Source organism: Lepus europaeus, chromosome 12, assembly GCF_033115175.1.
Source record: "Lepus europaeus isolate LE1 chromosome 12, mLepTim1.pri, whole genome shotgun sequence".
NCBI lineage: Eukaryota > Metazoa > Chordata > Mammalia > Lagomorpha > Leporidae > Lepus > Lepus europaeus.
In genome coordinates, this window is record NC_084838.1 from 39,393,297 (window position 1) to 39,419,398 (window position 26,102).

Consider the following 26,102-nt stretch of genomic DNA (forward strand, 5'->3'; position numbering starts at 1 on the left):
TGGGACTGGGCCAGCTCAAAGCTGAGAGCTAGAAACTCAAAACTCAATTCAGGTCTCCCATATGAGTGGCAGGGACCCAACAACTTGAGCCTTCACCTGCTGCCTCCAAGGGTGTACCTTAAAAGGAAGTTGGAATTGGAGGAGGAGCTGAGATTTGAACCTGGGCACCCCAATACTGGGATGTGGGCATCCCAATCAGCATCTTAACTGCTAGGCCAAACACCCACCCCTCCACAAACTTTTTTGAAGTCCTCTCACAGATACCAAAGTCTTACCCAAGGACTAGATGAATTGATCACTAAATATTAACTGAGCTCCTGTGAAGTATCAGGCATGGACGATGTGAACGTGACAGAGCTGGTGCCTGCCTTCGTGGAGCTTGAAGTTCACCCAGGGAGACCAAATGCATATGACTATACAAACTATTAAGTAGGCTGTTGGAATGTGCTGTATTCAAAGGAAAGACAGTTAAGTCGTAACTGCCAGCTCTGTCCTACGAGGTCAACTAGCTTATTTAGTTATTTATTTATTTTTTTGACAGGCAGAGTGGACAGTGAGAGAGAGAGAGACAGAGAGAAAGGTCTTCCTTTACTGTTGGTTCACCCTCCAATGGCCGCTGCGGCCGGCGCGCTGTGGCCGGCGCACCGTGCTGATCCGCAGCCAGGAGCCAGGTGCTTCTCCTGGTCTCCCATGGGGTGCAGGGCCCAAGCACTTGGGCCATCCTCCACTGCACTCCCTGGCCACAGCAGAGAGCTGGCCTGGAAGAGGGACAACTGGGACAGAATCCAGCGCCCTGACAGGGACTAGAACCCGGTGTGCCGGTGCCGCAGGCGGAGGATTAGCCTGTTGAGCCGCGGCGCCGGCCAATTAACATATTTATTAACCAGAGACCAGTTTATGCTGTATTGTAATTAAATTATGTTTAAACAGGAAACTCTGGTCCTTGAAGTCATCAGAATCTATCAATAACTTGCTGTCAGTTGAACTCCACTTTTATTCCTACTCATTCTGCTGGAGTTCAGTCCTCATTTACATTATACATTTTTATATAAGGCATAACTCACTTCAGCTAACAAACTACTATCAATTATGATAAACAGAATCCTGACTTGCTCTTTCCAGCTTCCAACCACTCATTTTTGTTTCTTTTTAGTTAATGTGGGAAGCTACAAAAAGGTGGGTATACAACTCTGTACTTAAAGGTTAATTTTATAGTTCCATGTAAGTAATTTGATCCCCTTTGACTCAGTTTCATTTTAAAACAGGAATAACACATTTTTTTATAGAATGGTGATGGGAGTTACAAAAAAGACAATACAAGACATTGAGGAAAGTGACTGACATTTGGTTAGGACTATTTGTCAGTCAGGAATCTTCCCTTCTTTTCTTGAACCCAATCCTCTCAACTGCTTTCTAAGATTGTGCTACTGTTAAGTTTATCAGTTTACTATAAGGAGCTGTCATAGGTAGCATTTTCTTTCCAGAGACACACTACATCAAATTCTTTAATCTTGATTCATGGCCTTGTTCTCTTATAAAGCAGCTCTGTCCCAGGAAACATCCCATGGGAATATATGGAAAGAATGAATTTGCAACTTATCTGTGAATCAAGAATTTCCCACCCAATGAACACAGCTGGGTACATGATTATCTAAACTGCCCACTGTCAACAGAGCACAGGAAGAGCAAGTCCTCCAAATGAACTCATGGGCTCACAAGACTCCCCTTAAAAGGTCTAATTATTTCCAGACATGATTACCATGTGACCCTCCCAAGTCCTAGAGCTCTGCTTTAGTGAAGTTTCTCTAGTCTTCCCTCTTTTCGAATTCCTACAACCAATATTCTATTTCTAGTTTCTCCCTCAAAACCTCTTTCTAGGGCTATTAATGCAATCTAGGCAAAGATTCCTATGGATCAAGAGTTGAGATTATTGCTAGGAATATAGTCCTTAACAAAAGAGACAGCATCCCTGCCCTCATGGAGTTTACAATCTAGTGTAGAAAGGCAACACAAATAAAAATATAATTATAAACTGTTATAAATACAATGAATAAACAGTACAGGGTATATTAAGAGAACCTGATTAAGACTGAATGTGTCGGGGCTCATGCTGTGGCACAGTGGGTTAAAGCTCTGGCCCGCAGTGCTGGCATCTCATATGGGCGCCAGTTCGAGTCCTGGCTGCTCCACTTCCAATCCAGCTCTCTGCTATGGCCTGGGAAAATGGCAGAGAATGGCCCAAGTCCCTGGGCCCCTGCACCCATGTGAGAGACCCAGAAGAATCTCCTGGGTTCGGATCAGCTCAGCTCTGGCCACTGCGGCCATTTGGAGAGCGAACCAGCAGCTGGAAGACCTCTCTCTCTCTCTCTCTCTTTCCCTCCCTCCCTCCTTCCTTCACTTTCAAATAAATAAATCTTGTTTTTTTTTTAAAGATTTATTTATTTATTTGAAAGTTAGAGTTACACAGAGAGAGGAGAAGGAGAGAGAAGGGGGGAGGGAGGGGAGAGAGAGAGAGAGAGAGAGAGAGAGAGAGAGAGGTCTTCCATCCAATGGTTCACTCCCCAGATGGCTGCAAAGGTTGGAGCTGTGCTGATCTGAAGCCAGGAGCCAGCAGCTTCTTCTGGGTCTCCCACGCGGGTGCAGGGGCCCAAGGAGTTGGACCATTTTCTACTGGTTTCCTGGGCCACAGCAGAGAGCTGGACAGGAAGTGGAGCAGCCAGGTCTCAAACTGGCGCCCATGTGAGATGCCGGTGCTTCAGGCCAGGGCGTTAACCCACTGCGCCACAGCACTGGACCCATAAATAAATCTTAAAAAAAAAAAAAAAAAGACTGAATATGTCAGGAAGGCCTCTCTGCTAAGGTGATGTTTAAGCTGAGGCTTGAAGGCAAAGTTGAAAGGAAGACAAACAGATGGAGGGAACAGCATTCTGGGCGGAGGAAATGATGTGAGAAAGACCCCTGAGGTAATAAAGTGGTCAGTATCTTAGCCAGTGTGGATGAAAAGCATCCCTCATATTTGACAACCTGAGTCCGCTGGAGATCCTGACATTAACAGTTTCAGGACACTGGCAGGAAATGAAGTTAGCAGGAGAAGGCTCAAGAGTGAAAGGAAAACAGAGTAAGAAGAGACCACATGAGTAGCCAGTGAAGGCTGGCTGTTTTAAGAGTCGAGAAATGGGGCAGAGGGTGATGCGGGTTCAGGGGATTTACTTATTTATTTATTTACGATTTTATTTATTTGAAAGGCAGAATTAGAGAGAGGCAGAGGCAGAGGCAGAGACAGAGAGGTCTCTCATCTGCTAGTTCACTCCCCAGATGGCCACAATGGCCAGAGCTGGGCTGATCCAAAGCCAGGAGTCTGAAGCTTTTTCTGGGTCTCCCACATGGATGCAGGGGCCCAAAGACTTGGGCCATCTTCCACTGCTTTCCCAGGTCATAGCAGAGAGCTGGATCAGAAGTGGAACAGCCTGGACTTGAACCAGCGCTCATATGGGATGCCAGCACAGCAGACAGTGGCTTTATCTGCTGTGCCACAGTGCTGGCCCCCAAGGGATTTATCTTTAATATTTATTTTACCAAATTAATATATGCACATGGTTATAAAAGAAAAGATAGGGGCTGGCACTGTGGCACAGCGGATAAAGCCTCTACTCGCTGTGCCCATGTCCCATATAGGTGCTGGTTTGCGTCCAGGCTGCTTCACTTCTGATTCAGCTCTCAGGTATGGCCTGGGAAAGCAGTGGAACATGGCCCAAGTCTTTGGGCCCCTGCATCCACGTGGGAGACCCAGAAAAAACTCTAGCCATTTGGGGAGTGAACCAGCGGATGGAAGACCTCTCTCTCTCTCTCTCTCTCTTTCTCTGTAACTCTGCCTTTCAAATAAATAAATGAATCTTAAAAAAAAAAAAGAGTATATCACTTAGATATGATACTCTGAAGCTGATACAGTGGGTTAAGTTGCACTTATGATACCAGCATCTCATACTGGAATGCGAGTTTTAAGCCCTGGCTGCTCTGCTTCTGATCTAGCTCCTTGCTAATGTGCCTGGGAAAGCAGTGGAAGATGGCTTAAGTACTTGGGCCCCTGCAACTCAGGTTGGAAACCAAAATGGAATTCCAGGCTTCTGGCTATGGCCTGGCCTAGCCTAGCCTAGCCCTGGATGTTGCGACCATATGGGAAGTGAACCATCAAATGGAAGACTTCTTTTTCTAACTCTGTCACTTTGCATTTCAAATAAATAAATCTTTTTTTTTTTTTAAAGGATGCCATATTCTCTGTTGTGTAGATATAAAAAACAACCTTAACATGGATTAAGCAAAATAGAGGAATGTTATTGTCACACATATCAAAAAGGCCAGAGGCAGAGTTACTGTTGGGTTAGTTAATTCAGAATTTCAACATGTCATTGAGATCTGCCATCCTTGTCACAGCATAGCTTTTGTTACCACCCCAACCATTACATATCTAGCTATTCTAATATTTACATTAGGATATTTTATAAGCATGTGGGGAGAAAGGTGGATATCTAAACTGCTTTGTTTCAAAGGAGGAATGGAGAAGTTGTTGGGTGGGCAACCAACTGTGTATATTTAAAGGTTTTACCATAGCAGACAAGATAAAGTAGGAAAGTATGCAATCCAAAGCACAGGGAGTGATTACTTTGCCTGTGTCAGAAAGTAAGATACTTCCACTAACTAGAGAGGAGAGAATGGTTTTAGACACACTTACAGATTGGTTGTAGGGAGCAACAGAGTTCACATCTGATGGCTTCCTTTTCCATTCTGAAATACATGAGTCAAGATTATCAACAGGCAGAGAAAAAGAGGGTCAGAGGTTGAAGAGAGTAATAAAGGTATGACTTTTGTTACAAAGAGTAGAGGAGGAACCTTACTAGGGAAATACAGCCAGATTGCTGACAACACAAGTTTGGTGATGATGAATTTAGAGTGATAGAAATCTGCTGGGCTACATAATTTTCTCCAGCAAAGTTTAACTATTTGGATACAAACACAGAGAAGGTGAGGGGTTATGTTCATTCAGGGTTAGGCTTTACCAGCTAAGTATATTTTTTCTTCTTCTTCATATATATATTTATATATATATATATATATTTTTTTTTTGACAGGCTGAGTGGACAGTGAGAGAGAGAGAGACAGAGAGAGAAAGGTCTTCCTTTGCCATTGGTTCACCCTCCAATGGCTGCCGTGGCCAGCGCGCTGCGGCCGGCGCACCGCGCTGATCCAAAGCCAGAAGCCAAGTGCTTCTCCTGGTCTCCCATGCGGGTGCAGGGCCCAAGGAGTTGGGCCATCCTCCACTGCACTCCCGGGCCAACCAGCTAAGTATATTTTTAAAAGAATGATTATAATATCAATGAAGTTACAGGACTACCAGTGAGGATACTTCAACAAACAAATAGAATACACTAAGCCAAAAACTGTAAAGTCTACAGAGCAGCATGGTTAAGTATTTATGAAACAATGTTGATGAAAAGAAAGCAGAATACAAAATAAGGGGTCAGCATCGTGGTGCAGTAGGTTAAGGTGCCACCTGTGACACTGGCATCTCATATGAGTGATGAGTTTGAGTTCCAGCTGCTCCATTTCCAGTCCAGCTTCCTGCTAATGTGCATGGGAAAGCAGTGGAAGATGGCCCAAGTGCTTGGGTCCCTGAACCCACGTAGGAGACTTGGATGGAGTTCCAGGCTCCTGGATTCAACATGGCCCAGCCATGGCCATTGTGGCCATCTAGGGAGTAACTCAGTTGATGGAAGATCTCTCTGCTTCTTCCACTCCCTTCCTAACTCTGCCTTTGAAATAAACAAATAAATCTTAAAAAAACAAAACAAAACAATTTTAATGCTACAGGGCTGGTGTTGTGGCGCAGTAGGTTGATCCTCTGCTTGTGGCGCCAGCATCCCATGTGGGTGCTGGCTCTTTTCCTGGCTGCTCCTCTTCCCATCCAGCTCTCTGATGTGGCCTGGGAAAGCAGTAGAGGAAGGCCCAAGTGCTTGGGCCCCTGCACCCACATGGGAGACCCAGAAGAAGCTCCTGGCTCCTGGCTTTGGATTGGCGCAGCTCTGGCCATTGTGGCCATTTGGGGAGTGAACCAATGGAAGGAAGACCTTTCTCTCTGTCTCTCCCTCTTATTGTCTGTAACTCTACCTCTCAAATAAATAAATAAAATCTTTAAAAGAAATTTAATGCTACAGTTACATCCCTGCAAAAATTTTACATGCACGTAAACAGAAAGGAGAGGCTTATAGGTGATTTATTTTATTTTATTTTCATGTTTTTATATATTTATCTTAATTCTGCCTGGATCATAGATCTTCCTTTTGTAAGGCCTTTATAACCCATTCAGCCATTGATCTTTCATTCATTCTGCAAGTATTTATTGAGCTTATGCCATTCATCATTGTGTTTGGCAATGGGAATATATATAATAGAAAAGAGAACTTTCACAAGGCTCTATTCCCCACTGCTAATGTGTGGGGAAAACAGCAGGAAAATCTTAGGCTGAAGCCTGACCTTCACAAAGGGCTTAAATCTAGTTTTTCATCCTTTTATTCAAATGAAGTTATAAATGTAGTCATTTTAAAAAATACTAGCTTTATTAACTTACAATAAATATAGCATAAAATTCACTTTTTTAAAGTGTACATTGTTTTTTTCTAAAGCATATTCCTAGAGTTATAAGAGTGTGACCCACATCTAACTGGAATATTTCATCATGCCTAAAATAAAGCCCATACACATCGAACTTGCATTCTACGATTTTGTTGAACTAGTTTGTTAATTATAGTTGCTCTTTTGTATAGATTCTTCAGATTTCCTTTTTTAAATTTGAAAGAGAGATTCTATCCACTGGTTAACTTCCCAAATGCCTGCAATGGCCTAGGCATGGGCCAGAATCTGGGAACTCAATTCAGGTCTCCTTGGGCCATCTTCCACTACCTTCTTAGGCACATTAGCAGAGAACTCGATCAGAATTGAAGCAAGTGGGACTTAAACCAGTGCTCTAATATAGGATATCGAGTCCCAAGTGGTGGCTTAACCCACTATGCCACAACACAAATCCGTAGACTTACCTTTTTAAAAAAAAAAAAAAAAAAAAAAAACTTTTATATTGATCAAATCTGAGAACTAGTAAGTAGGAGGCTGAGATTAGTTTGGATCTAAGGGTAGTGCTACTCAAAGTATTTATGCATCGGCAGAAGTCAGTCTCACCTGGGAACTTACTATTGGGCAGATAAATACCTGGGCCACAGGCAAGAATTTCAGGAGTGAGCCAGGTGATTTTTTTGCATCTTAAAGTTTGAGAAGCAAATGTCCACAGAAAATTGCAAAGAGGCCAACAGTATTCAAAGTCGGGGGAAGGTCAGGGCCCCTAATGTTCAGTGTATATTTTAAAATATATATATATAATTATTAAATATTCCAGGAGTAAAGATGATTTTCATACTACAAACTAGAAAGTATGGTTAGGAAAAATTTTCCTAATTCTGGGCTCAAACAGTTTGACAAATGAGCATAGAAGGGTAAAAAGGGGCAGGCATTTGGTGCAGAGGTTAAGATGCCCACATCATATATCAGAAAACCTAGGTTCGGGGCCAGCGCTGTAGCACAGCAGGTTAAGACCCCAGCCTGCCACACCAGCATCCCATATGGGCGCTGGTTCGGGTCCTGGCTGCTTCACTTCCAATCTTGCTCTCTGCCATGGCCTGGGAAAGCAGTGGAAGATGGCCCAAGTCCTTGGGTTCTTGCACCCACTTGGGGGACCCGGAAGAGGCTCCTGGCTTCAGATTGGCGCAGCTCTGGCTGTTGCAGCCATTTGGGGAGTGAACTAGCAGATGAAAGACTCCCCTCTCTCTGCCTCTGCTTCTCTGTAACTCTGCCTTTCAAATAAATAAATAAATAAATCATTAAAAATAATAATTAAAAAAGCAAGCCTGGGTTCAAGTCCTGGCTCCACTCTTGATTCCAGCTTCCTGCTTCCTAGGAGGCAGCAGGTGTTGACTCAAGTAACTGGGTCTCTACCATCTATGTGGGATACTCATGCGTTCCTGGCTCTTGCTTGGACCTGGACCAGTCCCAGCTGTTGTGGGCTTCTTGGGGAGTGAACCAGTGGATGGGAAATTTGCCTATCTGTCTCCCTCTGCCTTTAAAATAAATTTAAAAACATTTTTTTTTTAAAAAAAGATATATAATTCATTCCTGATTCCACACAGCTCATTAAATTAAGACTAACCAGGTTCTAGTCCCGGTGGGGGCGCCAGATTCTGTCCTGGTTGCTCCTCTTCCAGTCCAGCTCTCTGCTGTGGCCCGGGAAGGCAGTGGAGGATGGCCCAAGTGCTTGGGCGCCTGCCGTGGTGGCCATTTGGGGAATGAACCAACGGAAGGAAGACCTTTCTCTCTGTCTATGTCTCTGTCTAACTCTGCCTGTCAAGGAAAAAAAAAAAAAAAAGACTAAGTTTCACACGCATTATCTGGGGACTGTATGTATATACAACATATTTTGGTGATGCTGGTATTTTTTTCAACCCACGGTTGGCAACTATTGAGTAGTCAATTAAAGATTAAATCCAACCATTTATCTCAACTTCTTACCCTTGTAGTCATGACTCAGTAGGGAAACATCTATACCAATGATTTTTTTTTTTTAATTTATTTTTTGACAGGCAGAGTGGATAGTGAGAGAGAGACAGAGAGAAAGGTCTTCCTTTTTGCCGTTGGTTCACCCTCCAATGGCCGCTGCGGCCGGCGCATTGTGCTGATCCGAAGGCAGGAGCCAGGTGCTTCTCCTGGTCTCCCATGCGGGTGCAGGGCCCAAGGATTTGGGCCATCCTCCACTGCCTTCCCGGGCCATAGCAGAGAGCTGGCCTGGAAGAGGGGCAACCGGGATAGAATCCAGTGCCCCGACTGGGACTAGAACCTGGTGTGCCGGCGCCGCAAGGCAAAGGATTAGCCTGTTAAGCCACGGCGCCGGCTTATACCAATGATTTTTAAACTATGCTTTATAGATTTCCCTTAGGGGACTAAGAAAAGAAAGTGAAGGGGATGTAGAGGAAAGGAAGGAGAGACAAGTTAGACTAGTTCCGACTCTGTGCCTTCGAGCAAAATAGCTCAGCTTTATCTTTTTCTGCCCAGTTTCCTGTAGAATATATTTGAACATAGGGGCTCTCCTGTAAAATAAATTTGAAATTCTCTATTCTATACTACATATTCTCACAATTCAAGAAAAAGCCAAAGCCATCTTTCTTCTCTTGAGACGGATGCTCCTGTTAGCAGGTTGTCAGAAAGCTACTCACAGATGTTTATGGGGAGGGTGGTCTGTTTCCGGTCCTCCCTTCTCCAGCCACTCTAGTTACTGATGAATAAACTAAGGCTGCATGTTGCTGTGTTGGATGTTAGGCAAAGCACATTATATAAATCATCATATAAATGGGAATAGATACTACATGCATTGTCTAAGATGTTAAGTATTGCTGAAAGAAAAAAGAAAAAATATTTTAAAGAAGTAGAATGGCTTGTGTATAACCAAAGGAGAAAAATATTTCAAAGTAGTCACCTTGAGAAATTTAATCCATTCCAGTAACACTCCTATTTAAAACATTTCCAGAATTCCTGTTTTAGAACTGCAAAAAGCCCACCCAGCCAACACATACAATTGTGAGAGACAATCAGTCATTGTTTTAAGGTGGTTTGTAATAGGCTAATATAAAAGTGAGAGAGAAATGTTTAAATCACTATAATTTGGGGGCTTTTCCTTTTTTAAAAGATTTATCTATTTGAAAGGCAGAGTAACAGAGAGGCAGAGGCAGAGAGGGAGAGAGAGATCTTCCATTCGCTAGTTCACTCCCCAGAGGGCTGCAAGGCCAGAGCTGAGCCCATCTGAAGTGGAACAGCCTGGACTCAAACCAGCACCCATATGGGATGGCAGCACTGCAAGCAGTGGCTTTACCTGCTTCCCCACAGCTGGCCACTGGGGGCTATTTAAATGGGAATCATTAGCATCTTACAAAAAACCTCTGGCTATCCAGAACTCAGAAGGCAAAGACAAGAAAAAAAATTTAAAAAGAGAACTGCATTATGAATGGGAACAACAGTAGGTCCCCAACTTTCTCCTCTGGAGTTTGTACTTCTAACCTCAGAGTCATCAAATTCTATGATGCTGCCTTTAGGAGACTCTGTTCCCCTTTTTCCTTTTACCTGAACATGGACAGAAATAACTCCATTTCCCTCCTAGTACTGTAAATACAAGGCTGCCTTGTCTTTTTAAAGAAGAATTACACAGGAAGAGAAAGGAAGTACAAAAGTAGAAAAACAGATAAACAAATTAAATATAGATTTTTGGATCCTAACATAAACAGGTTAAGTATAGACTTTGGATCCTAAGATAACTAAATTCCAGTCAGAAATTGGCTGGAGATGTTTTTCTCTAGAGCCAGCTATCAAAACCATTGGCCTTGTTTTCAGGACCTTCACACAAAAAGCCAAAAACACAACAGACATTTCAAAGCTCACTGCATTATCCTCTTGGAGAACAGAAAAGACTATCTTGTTGAAACAAGAATTCTAAGGAACAGAGATTTTCTTCTTTAAGTATCAAAATTAATTTTAAACAAGCTTTAACTGTTTTTGATAGAACTCTTTCTCTAAAATGTCTTTCTTGACAAATCACTTCTGTTAACACCGATTAACAGACTGGGCTAAAATGCAGGTTTATTCTTGGTGTCTACTAAAGACTTGGAAATCCAATTATCAAACCCATATGAACTGCATGCTAAGAATAAATGTGAGAATACTTCAGAAATTTAATGAAAAAATGGAATTTCATTTTTCAGAAATTTCATTAAAACATTTTTAAGTACCCTGTATTGTTCACTTTTGCTATTTCTATTTAACATTAACAGCAGCCTGAGCAATTAGGTAAGACAAAGAAATAAAAGTCATCCAAATCGGTCAGTGCGGTGCGCTGGTCGCAGTGTGCCGGCCGCGGTGGCCATTGGAGGGTGAACCAACTGCACAAGGAAGACCTTTCTCTCTGTCTCTGTCTCTTTCACTGTCCACTCTGCCTGTCCAAAAAAAAAAAAAAAAAAAAAAAAAAAAGTCATCCAAATTGGAAGGGAAGAAATAAATAAAATTATTTATTCCCAGATAACATGATCTTCAATGCAGAAATCCCTGAAGTTTCCACAAAAATACTGTTGAATAAATGAATCCAGCAGGATACAAAACTAACACACAAAAATCAATAGTATTTCTATATACATAATGGATAATCCAAAAAATAAATTAAGAAAAAAATTCCATTTATAATAATATAAAAAAGAATAAAGTGGGACCAGTACTGTGGCATGGTGGGTAAAGCTGTCACCTGCAGTGCTAGCATCCCATATGGGCACCGGTTTGAGTCCTGGCCACTCCACTTCTGATCCAGCCTCCTGCTAATGTGTCTGGGAAAGTCTTTGGGCCCCTGCGCTCATGTGGAAGACCTGGAAGAAACTCCAGGTTCTTGGCTTTGGATGGGTGCAGCTCAGGTATTTGTGGCCATTTGGAGAGGTGAACCACTGGATGGAAGACCTCTTTCACTCTCTGCTTCTCCCCCTCTGTAACTTTGCCTTTCAAATAAATCTTTTTTTAAAAAAAAGAATAAAGTACTCCGGAATAAACAACCAGGAAATGAAAGACTGTACACTGAAAACTACAAAACATTGCAGGAAGAAATTAAAGAAGACACACATAAATGAAAAGACAGCTGGTGTTCATGGGATGGAAGACTAATATTGTTAAGATGTCCATGTACCCAAAGTAATCTAGAAGTTCAATCCAATCTATCAAAATCTCAACAATGTCTTTTGTAGAAACAGAAAAACCTATCCTAAAATTCATATGGAATCTCAAAAGAATCTTGAATAAGACAAAGCAATTTTGAAAAGGAAAAAGTTGAAGGACTTCCTGATTTTCTAAACTTACTACAAAGCTATGGTCATCAAAACAGTATGGTACTGGCTCAAAGACAGATATGCAGACCAATGAAATAAAAGAACCCAAATGTAAGCCCTTACATATCTTTATCAAATAATTTTCAACAAGGGTGCCAAGGCCACTCAGTGGAGAAAGGACAGTCTTTTCAACAAATGGTGTTGGGAAAGCTGGATACCCACATGCAAAAGAACGAACCCTTATCCTGGACCCTTTTCTTATATCACATACAAAGTTACTCAAAATAGGTCAAAGACCTAAACAGAAGTGTTAAAACTTTAAGAAAAACAAACTTAGAAGAAAACATAGGGGAAAACCCTCTTGTCACTGAATCTGGCAGGGATTGCCTGGTTGAAAAGCACAGGCAACAAAAGAAAAAACTTTATCAAACAAACAAACAAAAAAAAATTGTGTATTCAAGGACCTTATAGGACAAAATATTTGTGAATCATATATTTGATGACAGATTGATATCCAAAATATAAAGAATTCTTTCAACCCAACAACAGAAAGCAACCTGATTCTCCAAAGATATACATATATCCAATAAGCACAAGAAAAGATATTCAATATGTTATCATCCGAGAAATGCAAATTAGAACTGTAGTAAGATGCCACTTCACACCTATCAAAATGTCATTGTCTTAAAAAAGCAGAAAATAACAAGTGTTGGTAAAGACGTGGAAAAACTGGAACTTCTGTGTATTGTTAGTGAGACTATAAAATGAGGTACTTTGGTGGTTCCTCAAAAAAAGTAAACATAAGATTAGCATATAATCTAGCAATTCCACTTCTAGGTGTATACCCAAGCTTGACAGCAGGGACTCAAACATGTTTGTATACTCATGTTCACAGCAGCATTATTCAGAACAGCCAAAAGGTGAAAGCAGCCCCCGTGTTCTTCAATGGATAAAGGGATAAAGAGCAGTCCATACAAGCGGCCTTAAAAAGGAGAGAAATTCACAGAGGCCGCCTCAGCTGCTGTCGCTGTCACTAAAATTCCGGGGAGAAGTCACTGCCGAAGGAAGGCTCGTTTCTGCTCCAGTTTTGGCGGCACACAGTGAGAGATCAGGCAGCTCCGCTGGTATGGTGCCTGAGCCAGGCAGGAGACAGCAGGACACGTGCAGGCGATCACATGCCAGTCAGAAGCTAAGAGACAAGGAGTGCACTAGTGCCGCTCATTCACGTGTCTCTCTTCGTGAAGCCATCACAATTTGACCGTGGGGACCCCACCCCAGCAATCCAATCCTAACTGATCATTTCTCAAGAGCCCCATCTGAAGACATCACAATTGGATTAAGTCTCCTTTCACTCTTAACATTAATCCATTAACAATTAATGTAAGACTTTGGGGACCAAGCCCCTAATACGTGGATGGCAGGGGACACCCAAGCTAGTATCCAAACTATAACACAGCCATAATGTAGGTGAACCTTAAAGACATTAGAGTAAATGAAATAAACCAGGCCCAAAGGGGCAACTATTGCACAATTCGACTTACATGAGGTACCAGCAATAGTCAAATATTCACACAAAAAAGTATAAATCAATGGTGATTGCCAGGGGCTGGGGATGGAAGAGAAATGCAGGATTAGTGTCTGCTTGGTAGTTTCATTTAAGAAGATGAAAAAAACATTCTGGACATAGATGGTGGTTGTACAACAATATGAATGTTTTATACCCCTCAAGAAAAAATGGTTAAAATGGTCAGTTGCATTATATATATATATATATATATATATATATATACACACACACATATATATATTTACCACAATACTACAAAAGATTAACTGTGGTATAACAGAGGTTCTATCATGAATTATACTTTTTTGTTAGAATTCCACCTCATATTCCTCTAACTCCCTGCCACCCAGCTAAGAGAACTATAACATGTGGTCACTCAAAATAAGCTCTCATTTTGAATGATGGATTATCTGACAGAAACCACAATATCATATGCTAGTGTTGGAGTGCGTATTTTTCTGGGTAACTTCAACACTGCTCAGTCAGACCAATTCTCCAGCTGCTGCCTTACCCTCACGTGCAGTGAGCCATCTCTTTAGTCATGTGACTCTCAACAGGGTGCACAGTCATCGCGGGTGAGTAACAGGAAGAGTGAGTTATTGTCCTAAATTTTCAGGCAAGCCTCAGAGAGAAAAATAGAAGACATAAGCCTCCCCATGAACTAGGGTTGCCAGATTTAGCAGGCAAAACTACAAGACCTGTTGTTTATCTGAAACTCAAATTTAACTGGGCATCCCATATTTTTATCTCGCAATATTTTGAAGTGTTGAAAGAGATGAGGAAATGAATAAAATAATCCAGGGTGTTCTGGGGTTACAAAAGTTTTAAGAGGGAACCTACACAGGAAAAAGTTGAAAGAATCATTAAAAGGTACTGATTACAGAAAAAAAATGGATTGCTTCTCCACATTGATTTCTAAGACATACTCTAAAAAGACGTATCAGAAGGCAGGAGAAAAAAGTGGGAAATGATAAATCAAAAGCTAGAAATGGATGAGGGAAAACATACCTAGCCTCCAGTTAAGGCAGGCTTGGCTTCAAAAGGGATCGGACATGTCAACCAAAAACTGGCTGCAGTCAGTGTGACCGGGCTCACAATGGTGGCCGGTGCCTTGGCCAGGCAGCAGCAGGAGGCGCTCAGGTAAGTACTATCTGCTCCTCCTTCCACTAAGCCCACTGCAGATTAGCATCTAAGGGGCCTTCTGAGAAACCCCCATCACTATTTTTGTTTGCTAATATTTTGAGCTCCACTTAGGCAACTACTTCCTAGCTTATAAACTCCCACAGCTTTCTAGACACTGTTTCATCACTCAGCAACACCACCCACTCCCCCCACCCAAGCTGCGCCCAAACTGAGGTCTCCAAACCCTGCCTTAGCCTCAGGAAACCGAATCTGCTCCGGTCACCTTCCTAGGAATCAACAAAACCGGCTCTCAGCCTCCCTGCTCTTGGAGAGTTCCATCTTTAAAAGGTTCCTGTTCTGGTTTAGACGTGGATTTACAGGGACATAAATGGCCCATGTGGCTTGCTCAAAGCAGAGCAGCTTTAGGAACCTTTGACATCGTTCTCACACTAGGCCAGGACGGGACACCTGTCCTCCAGGCTCTGAGAAGAAGCAGGTGCCCAGGACCCGGAGGGCACAAGAACTGAGGTCCTGCATGCCTCCGACCTGCCCTGAAGCCCCGGCTGACCAGGCACTGAGTCAGCTCCGGAGGCGATGGCTGGCCTCCAGAATCCCTCCCCAGAGGGAGCGCCTCCTCTCCAGGGCCAGAGGAGCAGTCCCCGGCTCTTTCAAGATCCTCTAGGTAGCCTCCAGGGCTGGAACCAATAAGAATTTCTGCAGCCCCAGCCCTGCCCCCGCCCCTTTTGGGGTAAACAAAATACCAAGAGCAAACAGCTGATACACAGCCGCGCTTATGTAAATAAGATCAGATAAATGCACGAAAAGGCTGAATAGATTCCTGGATGGGAAGACCTCAGTAGTCCCCCTTTACGTAACCAGAGGCGCCGTTCCCACCGCGGCACGCTGCCGCACGCCTCTGCAGTGGGCTCACTCATTCATTCCCCAGCCAACACCTGGTTACTGAGGACGCGGTGCCGGGCCGGTGCGGGGAACTCGGACGTAAAGGGGCCTGGTGTCCGGTCCTTCCCCCAGGGCGGTCCGGCGGTCCGCGGCCAGCCGGGGCCCACAGGGTCGCCGTGCCCTTCGCGGGGGCGGGCCGGCCGGCGGCCAAGCCCAGGGTCTTCCCCAGGTCAAACGGCAGGGGGACAGAACCCGTGCCGGCAAGCAGGGGCGAGAGGGGCCGAGGGCTCCGAGGAGCCGGGCTGGGGCTGGCCGTGCCGAGGCCCCGCGGCGGCGGCCCGGGGCCGGGGTGCCCGGCAGCCGCGCTCGCCCAGGGTCGTCACAACGATGACTCCTGGGCGCGAGTGGGCCGGGGGCAGCCTCTGAGGGGGCGGTTTGAGGAGACGGCTGGGGGTGGCGCCCAAAGCGATGGCTGGCACTGGGCGTCCACTCCGTGCAGTGGAAGGGGTCAGAAGGACTGGGGATGCGGTCTGTCCGCAGGGTCCGCGAGGACGGGAGGGTGGGGCCGCGGGGAATGGCGGGAGGGCCGGCAGGGTGGGCAGACAGGGGGCTTTCTGAGGGTGGCAGTGGGGCGTCAGGATCCCGGCAGCCTCGGAGAGGCGTTCCTACCTGGTTTCTCGCCTCAGGCTCGTCTCTCCGCGCGGGCGCGGCGGCGGCGGCGGCGGCGTCTCGCGCCCTGCAGGGGCGGCGGCTCCACGCCGGGCCCCCCTCCTCTCCAGTCAGGTTGGGAACGCCCGGCCCCCCTGCGGGCGCGGCGCCGATGGTCCGCTCGGTGCCTGCCGCCCCTCGGGGCCGCGCGTTGGTCCGGTCCGCGGGGCCCGCGGGGCCTGCCCACTGCCCCTGCTCCCGCGGCGACGGGCGCAGCCGGAGTCACGCGCGGCGCTTCCCCGCCAGCCGCAGGGCGAGGCTGCCGCAGCCGCCCCGCCTTTTGCGGCCTGCGCCCCGCCCCCTGCGGGGTGGCGCCGGGCGGCGGGGGACGGGCGGGCCCCGGGCTCCGGACCGGGGAGCCCGGGCCAAACAGCTGGCCTTGAGGGCGGCCGCGTGAGAGGTCCCGGCCTCGCCCGAAGCGGCGATTCTTCCCCTGCGAGGAAATTGAAGAAGCCAAAGAGCCACAGAAATGAAGGCTTGCCTCAGCCCCCACCGATAGGCTCAGAACCGGGGGGCTGTGGTGCAGTGGGGGTTGCATGGTGCCCAGGCTTTGGTAGTTCCAATTAGCATTTTTTTCTTAAATAAGACTTAAAAAACTTTATTCATTTGAAAGGCAGAGGGGCCGGCGCTGTGGCGTAGCTTAGCCGGTAAAGCCGTCGCCATCTGCAGTGCCAGCATCCCATATGGGCGCTGGTTCGAGTCCTGGCTGCTCCACTTCCCATCACGCTCCCTGCTGTTGCGCCTGAGAAAGCAGCAGGGGCTGGCCCAAGTGCTTGGGCCCCTGCACCCACGTGGGAGGCCCAGAAGAAGCTCCTGGCTTTGGCCTGGCCCAGCCTCAGCCGTTGTGGCCAATTGGGGAGTGAACCAGTGAATGGGAGATCTCTCCCTCTAACTCTTCCTTTAAAATAAAATTTTAAAAAATTTTTTAAAGTTAGTTTTTTGTAAGATTTATTTATTTGACAGTTACACACAGAGAGAGGGAGAAGAAGAGGAAGAGGGGGAGAGGGAGAGGGAGAAAGAGAGAGGTTTTCCATCCTCTGGTTTACTCCACAATTGGCCACAAAGGCTGGAGCTGCGCTGATCTGGAGCCAGGAGTTTCCTCCTGGTCTCCCACGTGGGTGTAGGGGCCCAAGGACTTGGGCCATCTTCTGCTTTCCCAGGCCACAGCAGAGAGCTGAATCGGAAGTGGAGCAGCTGGGCCTTGAACCACCACCCATATAGGACGTCAGCACTGCAGGCGGTGGCTTTATCCGCTATGCCATAGCCCTGGCACCCAATTATTATTATTATTATTATTATTATTATTATTATTTTAAGGAAAGACAGGGGCTGGTGCTGTGACATAATAGTTAAAGCCCCTGCCTGCAGTGCCAGCATCCCATGTAGGTGCAGGTTCAAGTCCTGGCTGTTCCACTTCCGATCCAGCTCCCTGCTAATGTGCCTGAGAAAGCAGCAGAGGATGGCCAAGTACTTGGAAGACCACGAAGAAGCTCCTGGCCCAGTTCTGGCCATTGTGGCCATTTGGGGAGTGAACCAGTGGATGGAAAACCTCTCTCTCTCTCTCTCTCTCTCTGCCTCTGTGTCTGCCTTTCTGTAACTCTGCCTTTCAAATAAATAAATAAATAAATCTTTTTTTTTTTTTTTAAAGGAAAGGCAGAGAGACATCTAGCTGACTCATTCCTCAAACGCCAGTGGTCAGGTTCACGTGTGAGGGGTAAGACCCAAGTACGTGAGCCATCACCTGCTGCCTCCCAGGAAGCGCCAATTACAGGGGCTGGAACCCAGGGGATGCTGATTCCCAAACCGCTGTGCTCAACACCTGTCTGCAGCACCCGTGCACAGGCAGGGTTAAGAAACCCTGGTAAGACCTAGAACTCGTGTAGTTCCCACTCTTATGGCAGAGTGTAGGGGACGTGGAAGATTCCTGTGTCTCTTTCTGGCTGCTTCTAGCCACGAGGGGGCGGTCATTTGGCTAAGTCAGTGGAAGTCCACTAAGAAGAACCCCGTTGGGCTCGACGCTCAGTGAAGGAGTTAGAGGGAGCCTTTGTGCTGTAGGACTCACAGGCTTGTGGGGCATGGTCAAGGGGGCAGATAAATGTCACAGGGGAAAGCGACCTCAGGCTTCCCAGCTGTGTGCACCGAACTTGGAAGAAGGACTGGGAGAGGTGGTGGAGCACATGCGAAAGGCCAGAGGGGCAAAACAGCCGAAGGCGTGAGGTGTGCGCCGCACTGAGGAATGGAGGAGGACGGTGAGGGTTTGCTGATGAGGAGCCGCCTGTGACCCGCTGAGGAGTGGGGACTCGGCCTGTAGACGGGGAAGAGAGGCTGGAAGGCTTTATGTGCAGCAGCAATGGCAAGATCGGATATGAATTTTAGAAACAAAGTCCCGGGCATTTCCAGGAAGGTGAAAGGAGAGGGGTAGTGCTATTTTTAGCTTTTCCATGGATGAGGTAGGCACCCGTACACAGTGTCCTCCAGTCCGCCCTCTGCGTCCTCCAAACGCGTTAATCTTATTACTGTCTCCCAGTAATTCCCGTAGAGCCTTCTCTATCGGAACTGTGAGAGTCAGAGCCCACTAACAGTTCTCTCCAGAGATCCTCTGTAATGCCTGGTGAATGAGGCAACTAAGAGTTGGCAAACTGGTTTTTCATACCCCACCTTTAAAATCTTTTAAAAATAATTTATTAGAGAGATGGAAGTGGGGGAGGAGGAGGGGAGAGAGAGAGAGAAACTCCCACCTGCTGGCCTTCTCCCCAAATGCCTGCAACAGCCCCAGACTAGGGGGACTCAATCCAGGTCTCCCTTATGGGTGGCAGTAACTCCAGCCATTTGTGTCAGGGTCCACATTCGAAAGAAGCTGCAGTCAGCCAGGAATTGAAGCCAGTTTTTCTTTTCTTTTTCTGTTTTTGAAAGATTTATTTATTTGAAAGTCAGAGTTACACAGTGAGAGACAGAAAAGCAGAGAGAAATGTTTTTCATCTGCTGGCTCACTCCCCAAGAGGCTGCAATGGTCAGAGCTGGGCCGATCCGAAGGCAGGAGCCATGAGCTTTTTCCAGGTCTCCCACATGGGAGCAGGAGCCCAAGGTCTTGGGCCATCTTCTACTGCTTTCCCAGGCCATAGCAGAGAGCTGGATTGGAAGTAGAGCAGCGGGACTCGATGCTGGCACCGCAGGCGGCGGCTCTACCCGCTACACCACAGTGCCGGCCCCAAGGCCAGTTTCAACTGCAAGTTGCACAAGGTCATCTCATACCTCACTTTGGAATGCGGCGCTTACTGTCTTGGCTCCTCAGCACACACTGACTCAGACCTCCTAGTCTGCATGGAAACACCAGGGCAGTGTGGCGGCCGGTCAGGAGCTTTGGAGGATGTGCTACTGGTCCAAACTGTAGCTTTACAGCTGCTTCGGACGGGCATCCACGGGTGACTGTGCTTCATAAAAGGAGGCCCCTAAAGCATCGCTGGAAGGCCAGTGCAGAGGATGAAGGGTCATTTTGAAAGGGTAAGAGGCAAGCTTAGGAAAAAGAAAAGGTAATAGTTGTCATCCATTCACCCATTCATTGAAAAAACACTTAATAAAGTCAACTTCGCATTGTGCTGGGTGATGGTAATTACAAAGTGAGCGCCGTCAAGGAGCTATAACTTGGTTTAGTAGAGAAGACAGAGGAGTTGTAATTAAAGTGGACGTGTGAGATTATGGAAATAAGAGAAAGGTACAAGGTGCTCTAGTGCAAGGAAGAGGCAGTCACTCACAACAGGGGATTATGGCAGTGAAGGCGACTGACCCAAGCTTTGAGTTAGAGCCGAAGACACAGCTAGGCAAAGGAAGGACCCAAGTGGGTTCTAAGAAGAGTGAATAGAAAGAGCCAAAACGTACAGGCTTCTGAAGATAATGGAACTGCTGAAGAACTGAAATAGTTTGGTATGGCAAGAATGAGATTATGTGCAACAGAAAGTAAATGGAGCTGGAGGTAGGCGGCCAAGGTAGTGAAGCCATGGGGAGCCACTAATGGACGTTCAACTGGCAAATGTCACCATCTGATTTGTATTTTTAGAAGATTGCTCCATGCGGAGTGGATAATGGATTGGAAAGAAGCAGAAGTGGAGAGCAGGAAGACCAGACAGGAAGAACTTGCTGTAAGCAAGAGCAGTGGGACTGGGGAGAAATAGGAAGGAAAAAACTAAATGAAGGGTCTCAAGGTTCACTTAATGTGTGGATCTGGACCTCGGCGGAGAGACTGAGGCTAGAGTTAGAGCTGAGAATCTTCTTTGTGTTCATGAATGAAGTCATGAAATTGAACGAAGTCGCTCAGGAAAAGGGTACAGAGAAATATGAGCAGAAAACTTAGGACTGACTTGTGGGAACCAGTGCTTCAGCCATGCAAAGAGGTTAGAGCTACATGGTTACAAGATGTGGTTGCAGGGGCTGGCACTGTAGGGCAGGAGGTTAATCCTCCGCCTACACTGCTGGCATCCCATATGGGTGCTGGTTTGAGTCCCAGCTGCTCTACTTCCAATCCAGCTCTCTGCTGTGGCCTGGGAAAGCAGTGGAAGATGGCCCAAGGGCTTGGGCCCCTGTACTTGTGTAGGAGACCCAGAAGAAGCTCCTGGCTCCTGGCTTTGGATCGGCCCAGCTCTGGCCGGTGTGGCCATTTGGAGAGTGAACCAGCGGATGGAAGATCTTTCTCTCTGTCTCTCCCTCTCATTGTAACTCTGTCTCTCAAATAAATAAATAAAACCTTTTAAAAGAAAATGTGGTTGCACTGTGGCCAAGAAGAGGGAGAGAAGCAGAGTGGAGCTAGAAAGGGAGGACAGTGGGAGGAGGGCAAGTGCCGATCCGGTCTGAGGGGGGAAGTCAGGGTCTGTGAGTCAGTGGTGCCATGCTGACTCTGTGATTGCCACTGGGGCCCGACAGACCGCACAGATCTCTCCACTCCAAAATAAGCCATTTATTGCATCATAAACCTTTCATAAATAATTTTCCAAGTACATACAATTTCTTCTCAAAATCATTTTATGGAATGACAACAAATGTCCCCCGATTATGGCTCCCATCGCCTCAGGAAAAGATCTTTTAAAAATCCCCTGCATGATCCCCCTCCTGGGCTTCCTGGGATAGTATCAGATCTTGGGTCAAAAGGGTCAAAGGGGGGTGGGGGGAGCTGTCCTATCCAGGCTTCCAATTTTTTTTTTTGATCTAGAAAATGTCCTTCAGCTTCTTAAGACCCAGTCTTCACAGCTGCCCCTCCCTCCTGCTCCTCCTCCCTCCAGTTCCAACAAAGACTTAGTCTCCCAGATAAGCCTGACAAGGGTGCCTGGGTAGGAATATGTCACGTCCATGGTCGCTCCAGGCATGGGACCCAAAGTCACATCCTTAGGTCCTATCTTCTGTCTCCCTCCCTACACAGCCCCTCTTTTCTCCCCAGTTCCACATTTGCTTATCTGGGTCAAAGGTTGGAAGGGATGATGGAAGAGAGGCTGGAGGCTGCTTTTTCTTGAAATGCTGCAACCCTGGCAGATCTCTGGGGGCTCTTTCCTTCCCTTCTCTGCTCTACCTTGGCACAGCCTTCCAGAGAATGAACAGGCTGAGCCCCTGTAGCGAGTGAAGGAGCAGGTTTATGTGGGCTTCCCTGGGACTCTAAGCCCTCCTTATTAAATTGCATGAACACAAGGGAAGAAGAGCAGTAACTGACTCCGGCGGGGTTTCCTTAAGGACCTCTACTTTTTGGCAGGAAAGCTGTTTTTGAGTGCCTTGGACTTCACCGTCTTGCCAGAAGTAATGAGGGCCCCAAAGCCATGCTGGTGGGAAAACGCATAGGCAGAACGTCGAAGGCCTGGGCGTCTCCGTCTGGGCCGGATTGGAGGTGGCAGTGGATGTTTCATGCAATAATGAATCCTCTTAAGAATCTATATCCAGAGCACAGGGGACAGGGCGTTCATGCACAGAGGAAAAGCCAGAGAGGCTCCTGAGTCGTAGCTGGGTAGATTCCCGTTCCACTCACCTTGTCCACGCTGACGGGCCAGAACAGAGGTTTGAGAAATTGGTACCCAATCACAGGCAGCACGCAGAGCACCACGATGAGGAAAATGCTCAGCCACAGCTGTGGCTGGTTCAAAGTGTTCCTGGCCACACCTGTGAACAGCGAGCCAGGAGGGGGAAGGCTGAGACAGTCTGGAGAAGGGTGCGCTCATAGGTGGGAGGGAGCAGGCAGAGCTTAGATACCTCTCCAGTCTGAAGAAGGCAGTGGTGGATTTGGAGACAGTCTTGTCTCCTGAGAAATCATATAAATAAAATAAAATATATAAAAGCATATAAATATAAGTACAAAAGAATTCAGCTGCCAGAGTCACTGTGCATTCACATGCCTTTGTCTCCCTCTACAGGCAGGGCCAGGCAGGACAGGAGGGGAGAGGTGGTGAGAGAATCCCAGAGCAGGAGCCTGGACACAAAAATGGAAGAGGCCTTCAGGGGAGAAAGTCAGTCAGTGGCCTGACAAGAGGTAGGACCTACCTGCACCTGTATCTCTAGTCTCTCTGGGCTGGGGAAAATTAATACAGGAGACAATGAGGCCGTGCGCCACAGTGGAAAAAACATCGGACTGAAAACAGGAGACCTGGATTTGAGTCCTTTACTTAAAAAGGAAAACAAAACTCTAGTCTCCAAATGGTGCCAAAAATTCTTACCCTGCCTACCTCATAGGATGCTTATTTTCAAAGTAGATAAGACATTCAAAAATAATTTGGAAACTCTGGTACTGTAGGATATTTTTCCAGCTAGATCTTGAGTCTTTTTATGGCCGAGACCACTCCTCTAGCTACAGAGCTTAGCACGTAGCGATAGCGTCTCAGTAAACATTTATTCAATAAACATGCTTGGTGCATTTGCCGCTCCCTCCCCCACTGGGCAGGGCTTTACCTGGGAATTGGAAGACGCTGGGGAACATCTGGCACAATCCGTCACTGTACAGGAGGAATAAGATGCAAAAGTAGATGCCCAGGCTACCCCAGATGAAGAAGTGGCTTATCACTGTCCAGTAGGTTATCTTCAGGGCAATCTGAAAAGCATCCTTTTATGTGCAGCCTTCTATGGCTTGGGACCTTTCAGCCACCGCCCTTCTCCAGTTCTGTACGGAAGATGCCCCCCCCCCCCCCGCCCCAAGCCTTTCTTCCAGAAGCTCACCACCCAGCACCCTTATCTTCACCTGTGTTGTGACCACCCAGATCAAGGAGGTCTGCACTATCAAGGAGAAGGACTGGTAGTCGGAGATTTCCTTCCCATCATTGCGCTCAGAGTTGTAAACGGCGCCCATGGGGATGAAGAACAGCACGAGGGAACTGTAGATCCCATGTATCAAACACTTCATAAATTCTTTCTTGTTGAAATAGAGGTTGAGCTGGCCTGGCTCATACAACTCTGGGAAACGTAGGCTCCACGTATCATTCACATCCTGGAAGCACCAGAGGGTTAGGAGAATGGTTGAGTGTCTCTAGAGAAGGTCCTATCTCCATCAGAGTGGAGGTTTCCCCCTAACTGAGTCTGTTGCCAGGATGTCTAAGAGCTTCCTCACAGATTAGGTGAGAAGTGAAACCAGAGAAGAGAGCAGGGAACAAGGACTCCTCCCGAAGTCCTACTCTCTGGACAAGGATCCAGGTAACAGAAGACAGCTAGAAGGCCAGGAGGCGGGGAGTGGTGGAAGGGGCTAGCCTTGGGCATGGTTGGACTGGAGGATGAGCTTGGGATGGGGAGGCACTGAAGTTTAAGTGTTTCTTTGGTTAAATATTCTTTGTGTCAAAAGTCACTGGGGAGGGGCAGGAATTGTGGTGCAGCAGGTTAGCCTCCCCCTGGGATATTGGCTGTCCTGTATGGACATCTGTTCCTGTCCTGGCTGCTCCACTTCTGATCCATCCAGCTCCCTGAAAATGTGCCTGGGAAAGCAGCAGAAAATGGCCCAAGTGCTTGGGCCCCTGCAAACCACATGGGAGACCCAGATCACTTGGGAGCCCTGGTTGGAGTTCCAAGCTCCTAGCTTCGGCCTGGCCCAGCCCTGACCATTGCAGTCATTTGGGAAATAAACCAGCAAATAGAAGTGCGCTCTCTCTCTCTCCTCTTTCTCTCAACTCTGCCTTTTGAATAAATAGTTCTTAGAAAAAAGTCAGTGGGAAGAGAAATGGACAGCAAGGAGAACCAAGTAGTCCCTTGGAGATACTCACATTCTGTGGTGTGTTCATCCCATCCCTATAGTGACTGGTGAACTCAAGGTGAGAGGATCTTCTATGTGGATAATAATGGGTTATCGTCATCCCATAAATGTAAAACTTTGGCTAACAAAGTTTGGGGCTTGGCCTCAGAAGTGCATCCTGTGCACTGTGGCGTAGTGGGTAAAGCCACTGCCTGTGGTGCCGGCAACCCATATGGGCGCCGGTTCGAGTCTCTGCTGCTCCACTTCCGATTTAGCTCTCTGCTATGGCCTGAGAAAGCAGTGGAAGATGGCCCAAGTCCTTGGGCCCCTGCACCCAAGTGGGAGACCCGGAAAAAGCTCCTGGCTCCTGGCTTCAGATCGGCACAGCTCTGGCTGTTGCAGTCATCTGGGGAGTGGACCAGCAGATGGAAGACCTCTCTCTCTCTCTCTCTGTCTCAGCCTCTCTGTAACTCTGCCTTTCAAATAAAACAAATAAGTCTCAAAAAAAAAGTGCATCCCTAGGACTGCTGAATAGCACAACCCATGCTTCTTGCTGTTCTGAAGTTTTGTGGTTTTTTTTTTTTTTGACAGGCAGAGTGGACAGTGTGAGAGAGAGACAGAGAGAAAGGTCTTCCTTTTTGCCGTTGGTTCACCCTCCAATGGCTGCTGCGGCCGGTGCATCGCGCTGATCCGAAGCCAGGAGCCAGGTACTTCTCCTGGTCTCCCATGAGGTGCAGGGCCCAAGCACTTGGACCATCCTCCACTGCCCTCCCGGGCCACAGCAGAGAGCTGGACTGGAAGAAGAGCAACCGGGACTAGAACCCGGTGTGTGCCGGCGCCGCAAGGCAGAGGATTAGCCTGTTAAGCCACGGCGCCGGCCTGTTCTGAAGTTGTCAGCTACTTCATGAAGCGTTTCCTTTCAAGCTATGACCCTTATTGAGCATGGGAACCATGACCTCATGACCTGCTGTTCCAGTTACTTTCTTTCTCTTTGGAGGCTCCTTTTCACTCTATGTGCCCAGGAGTAAAGGTTAGGGTAGAAGAGGAGGGACAGGTGGGGGACCAGGACCCCAGCCCCCAGGAAATTGCTGACAGGGACAGATGGTATCCCCTGGGCTGGCCCTCTGTAACACAGGGTATCATACCCATACCTGGCCTTCAAGGTATCATACCTCCATGCCTGGTCTCCAAGATTGCCACCTAGACCTTCCTGAGTTGACTAGTCTCATCCTCTCTATCTAGGAATGTGTCTTCCTCCCCTTTCCTCCTCCTCCTCTTTTTCTTTTTAAAGATTTGTTTGAAAGCAGAGTTACACAGAAGGAAAGAGGGAGGGAGGAAGAGAGAAAGAGAAATCTTCTATTTGTTGGTTCATTCCCCAGCCTGGAACTCCATCTGGGTCTCCCATGTGGGTGGCAGGGGCTCAAGCACTTGGGCCATCTTCCACTGCTTTCCTAGCTGGATCGGAAGTGGAACAACCAGGACTCGAACCAGTGCTCATATGGGATGGCAGTCTCATAGGCAGTGGCTTAACCCACTGTGCCACAGCACCAGCCCCAGGGTCTTCCCTTTTACCTTTTTTGTTTCCTTTCTTGAGTCTCCTTGTTTTACCCAGCTCTGCCCCGATAACTATTTCCTTTCACTACTTTTGTACGCACTCAATTTACTGTACAGTGTGAATGCC

General features: G+C 47.0%; 2 protein-coding genes across 4 annotated transcripts in view; both read right to left on the reverse strand.

The window, feature by feature from the left end:
- RUSC2 (RUN and SH3 domain containing 2) overlaps positions 1-16,311 on the reverse strand; it is a 72,410-nt gene extending 56,099 nt beyond the window's left edge. For 2 of the 3 annotated variants that reach the window (XM_062207999.1, XM_062208000.1), the window contains exon 1: positions 16,204-16,311. The gene's annotated coding sequence lies outside the window, so the exon portion shown is untranslated. The remainder of the gene's footprint in view (positions 1-16,203) is intronic. The other variant, XM_062207997.1, reaches the window with a different exon arrangement.
- A 5,648-nt stretch (positions 16,312-21,959) lies between these two features.
- LOC133770964 (phospholipid-transporting ATPase FetA-like) overlaps positions 21,960-26,102 on the reverse strand; it is a 101,045-nt gene continuing 96,902 nt past the window's right edge. Inside the window, 4 exon segments of the mRNA XM_062206738.1 lie at positions 21,960-22,148; positions 22,244-22,374; positions 23,158-23,296; positions 23,444-23,689. Coding sequence (XP_062062722.1) covers positions 21,960-22,148; positions 22,244-22,374; positions 23,158-23,296; positions 23,444-23,689 — 705 coding nt within the window.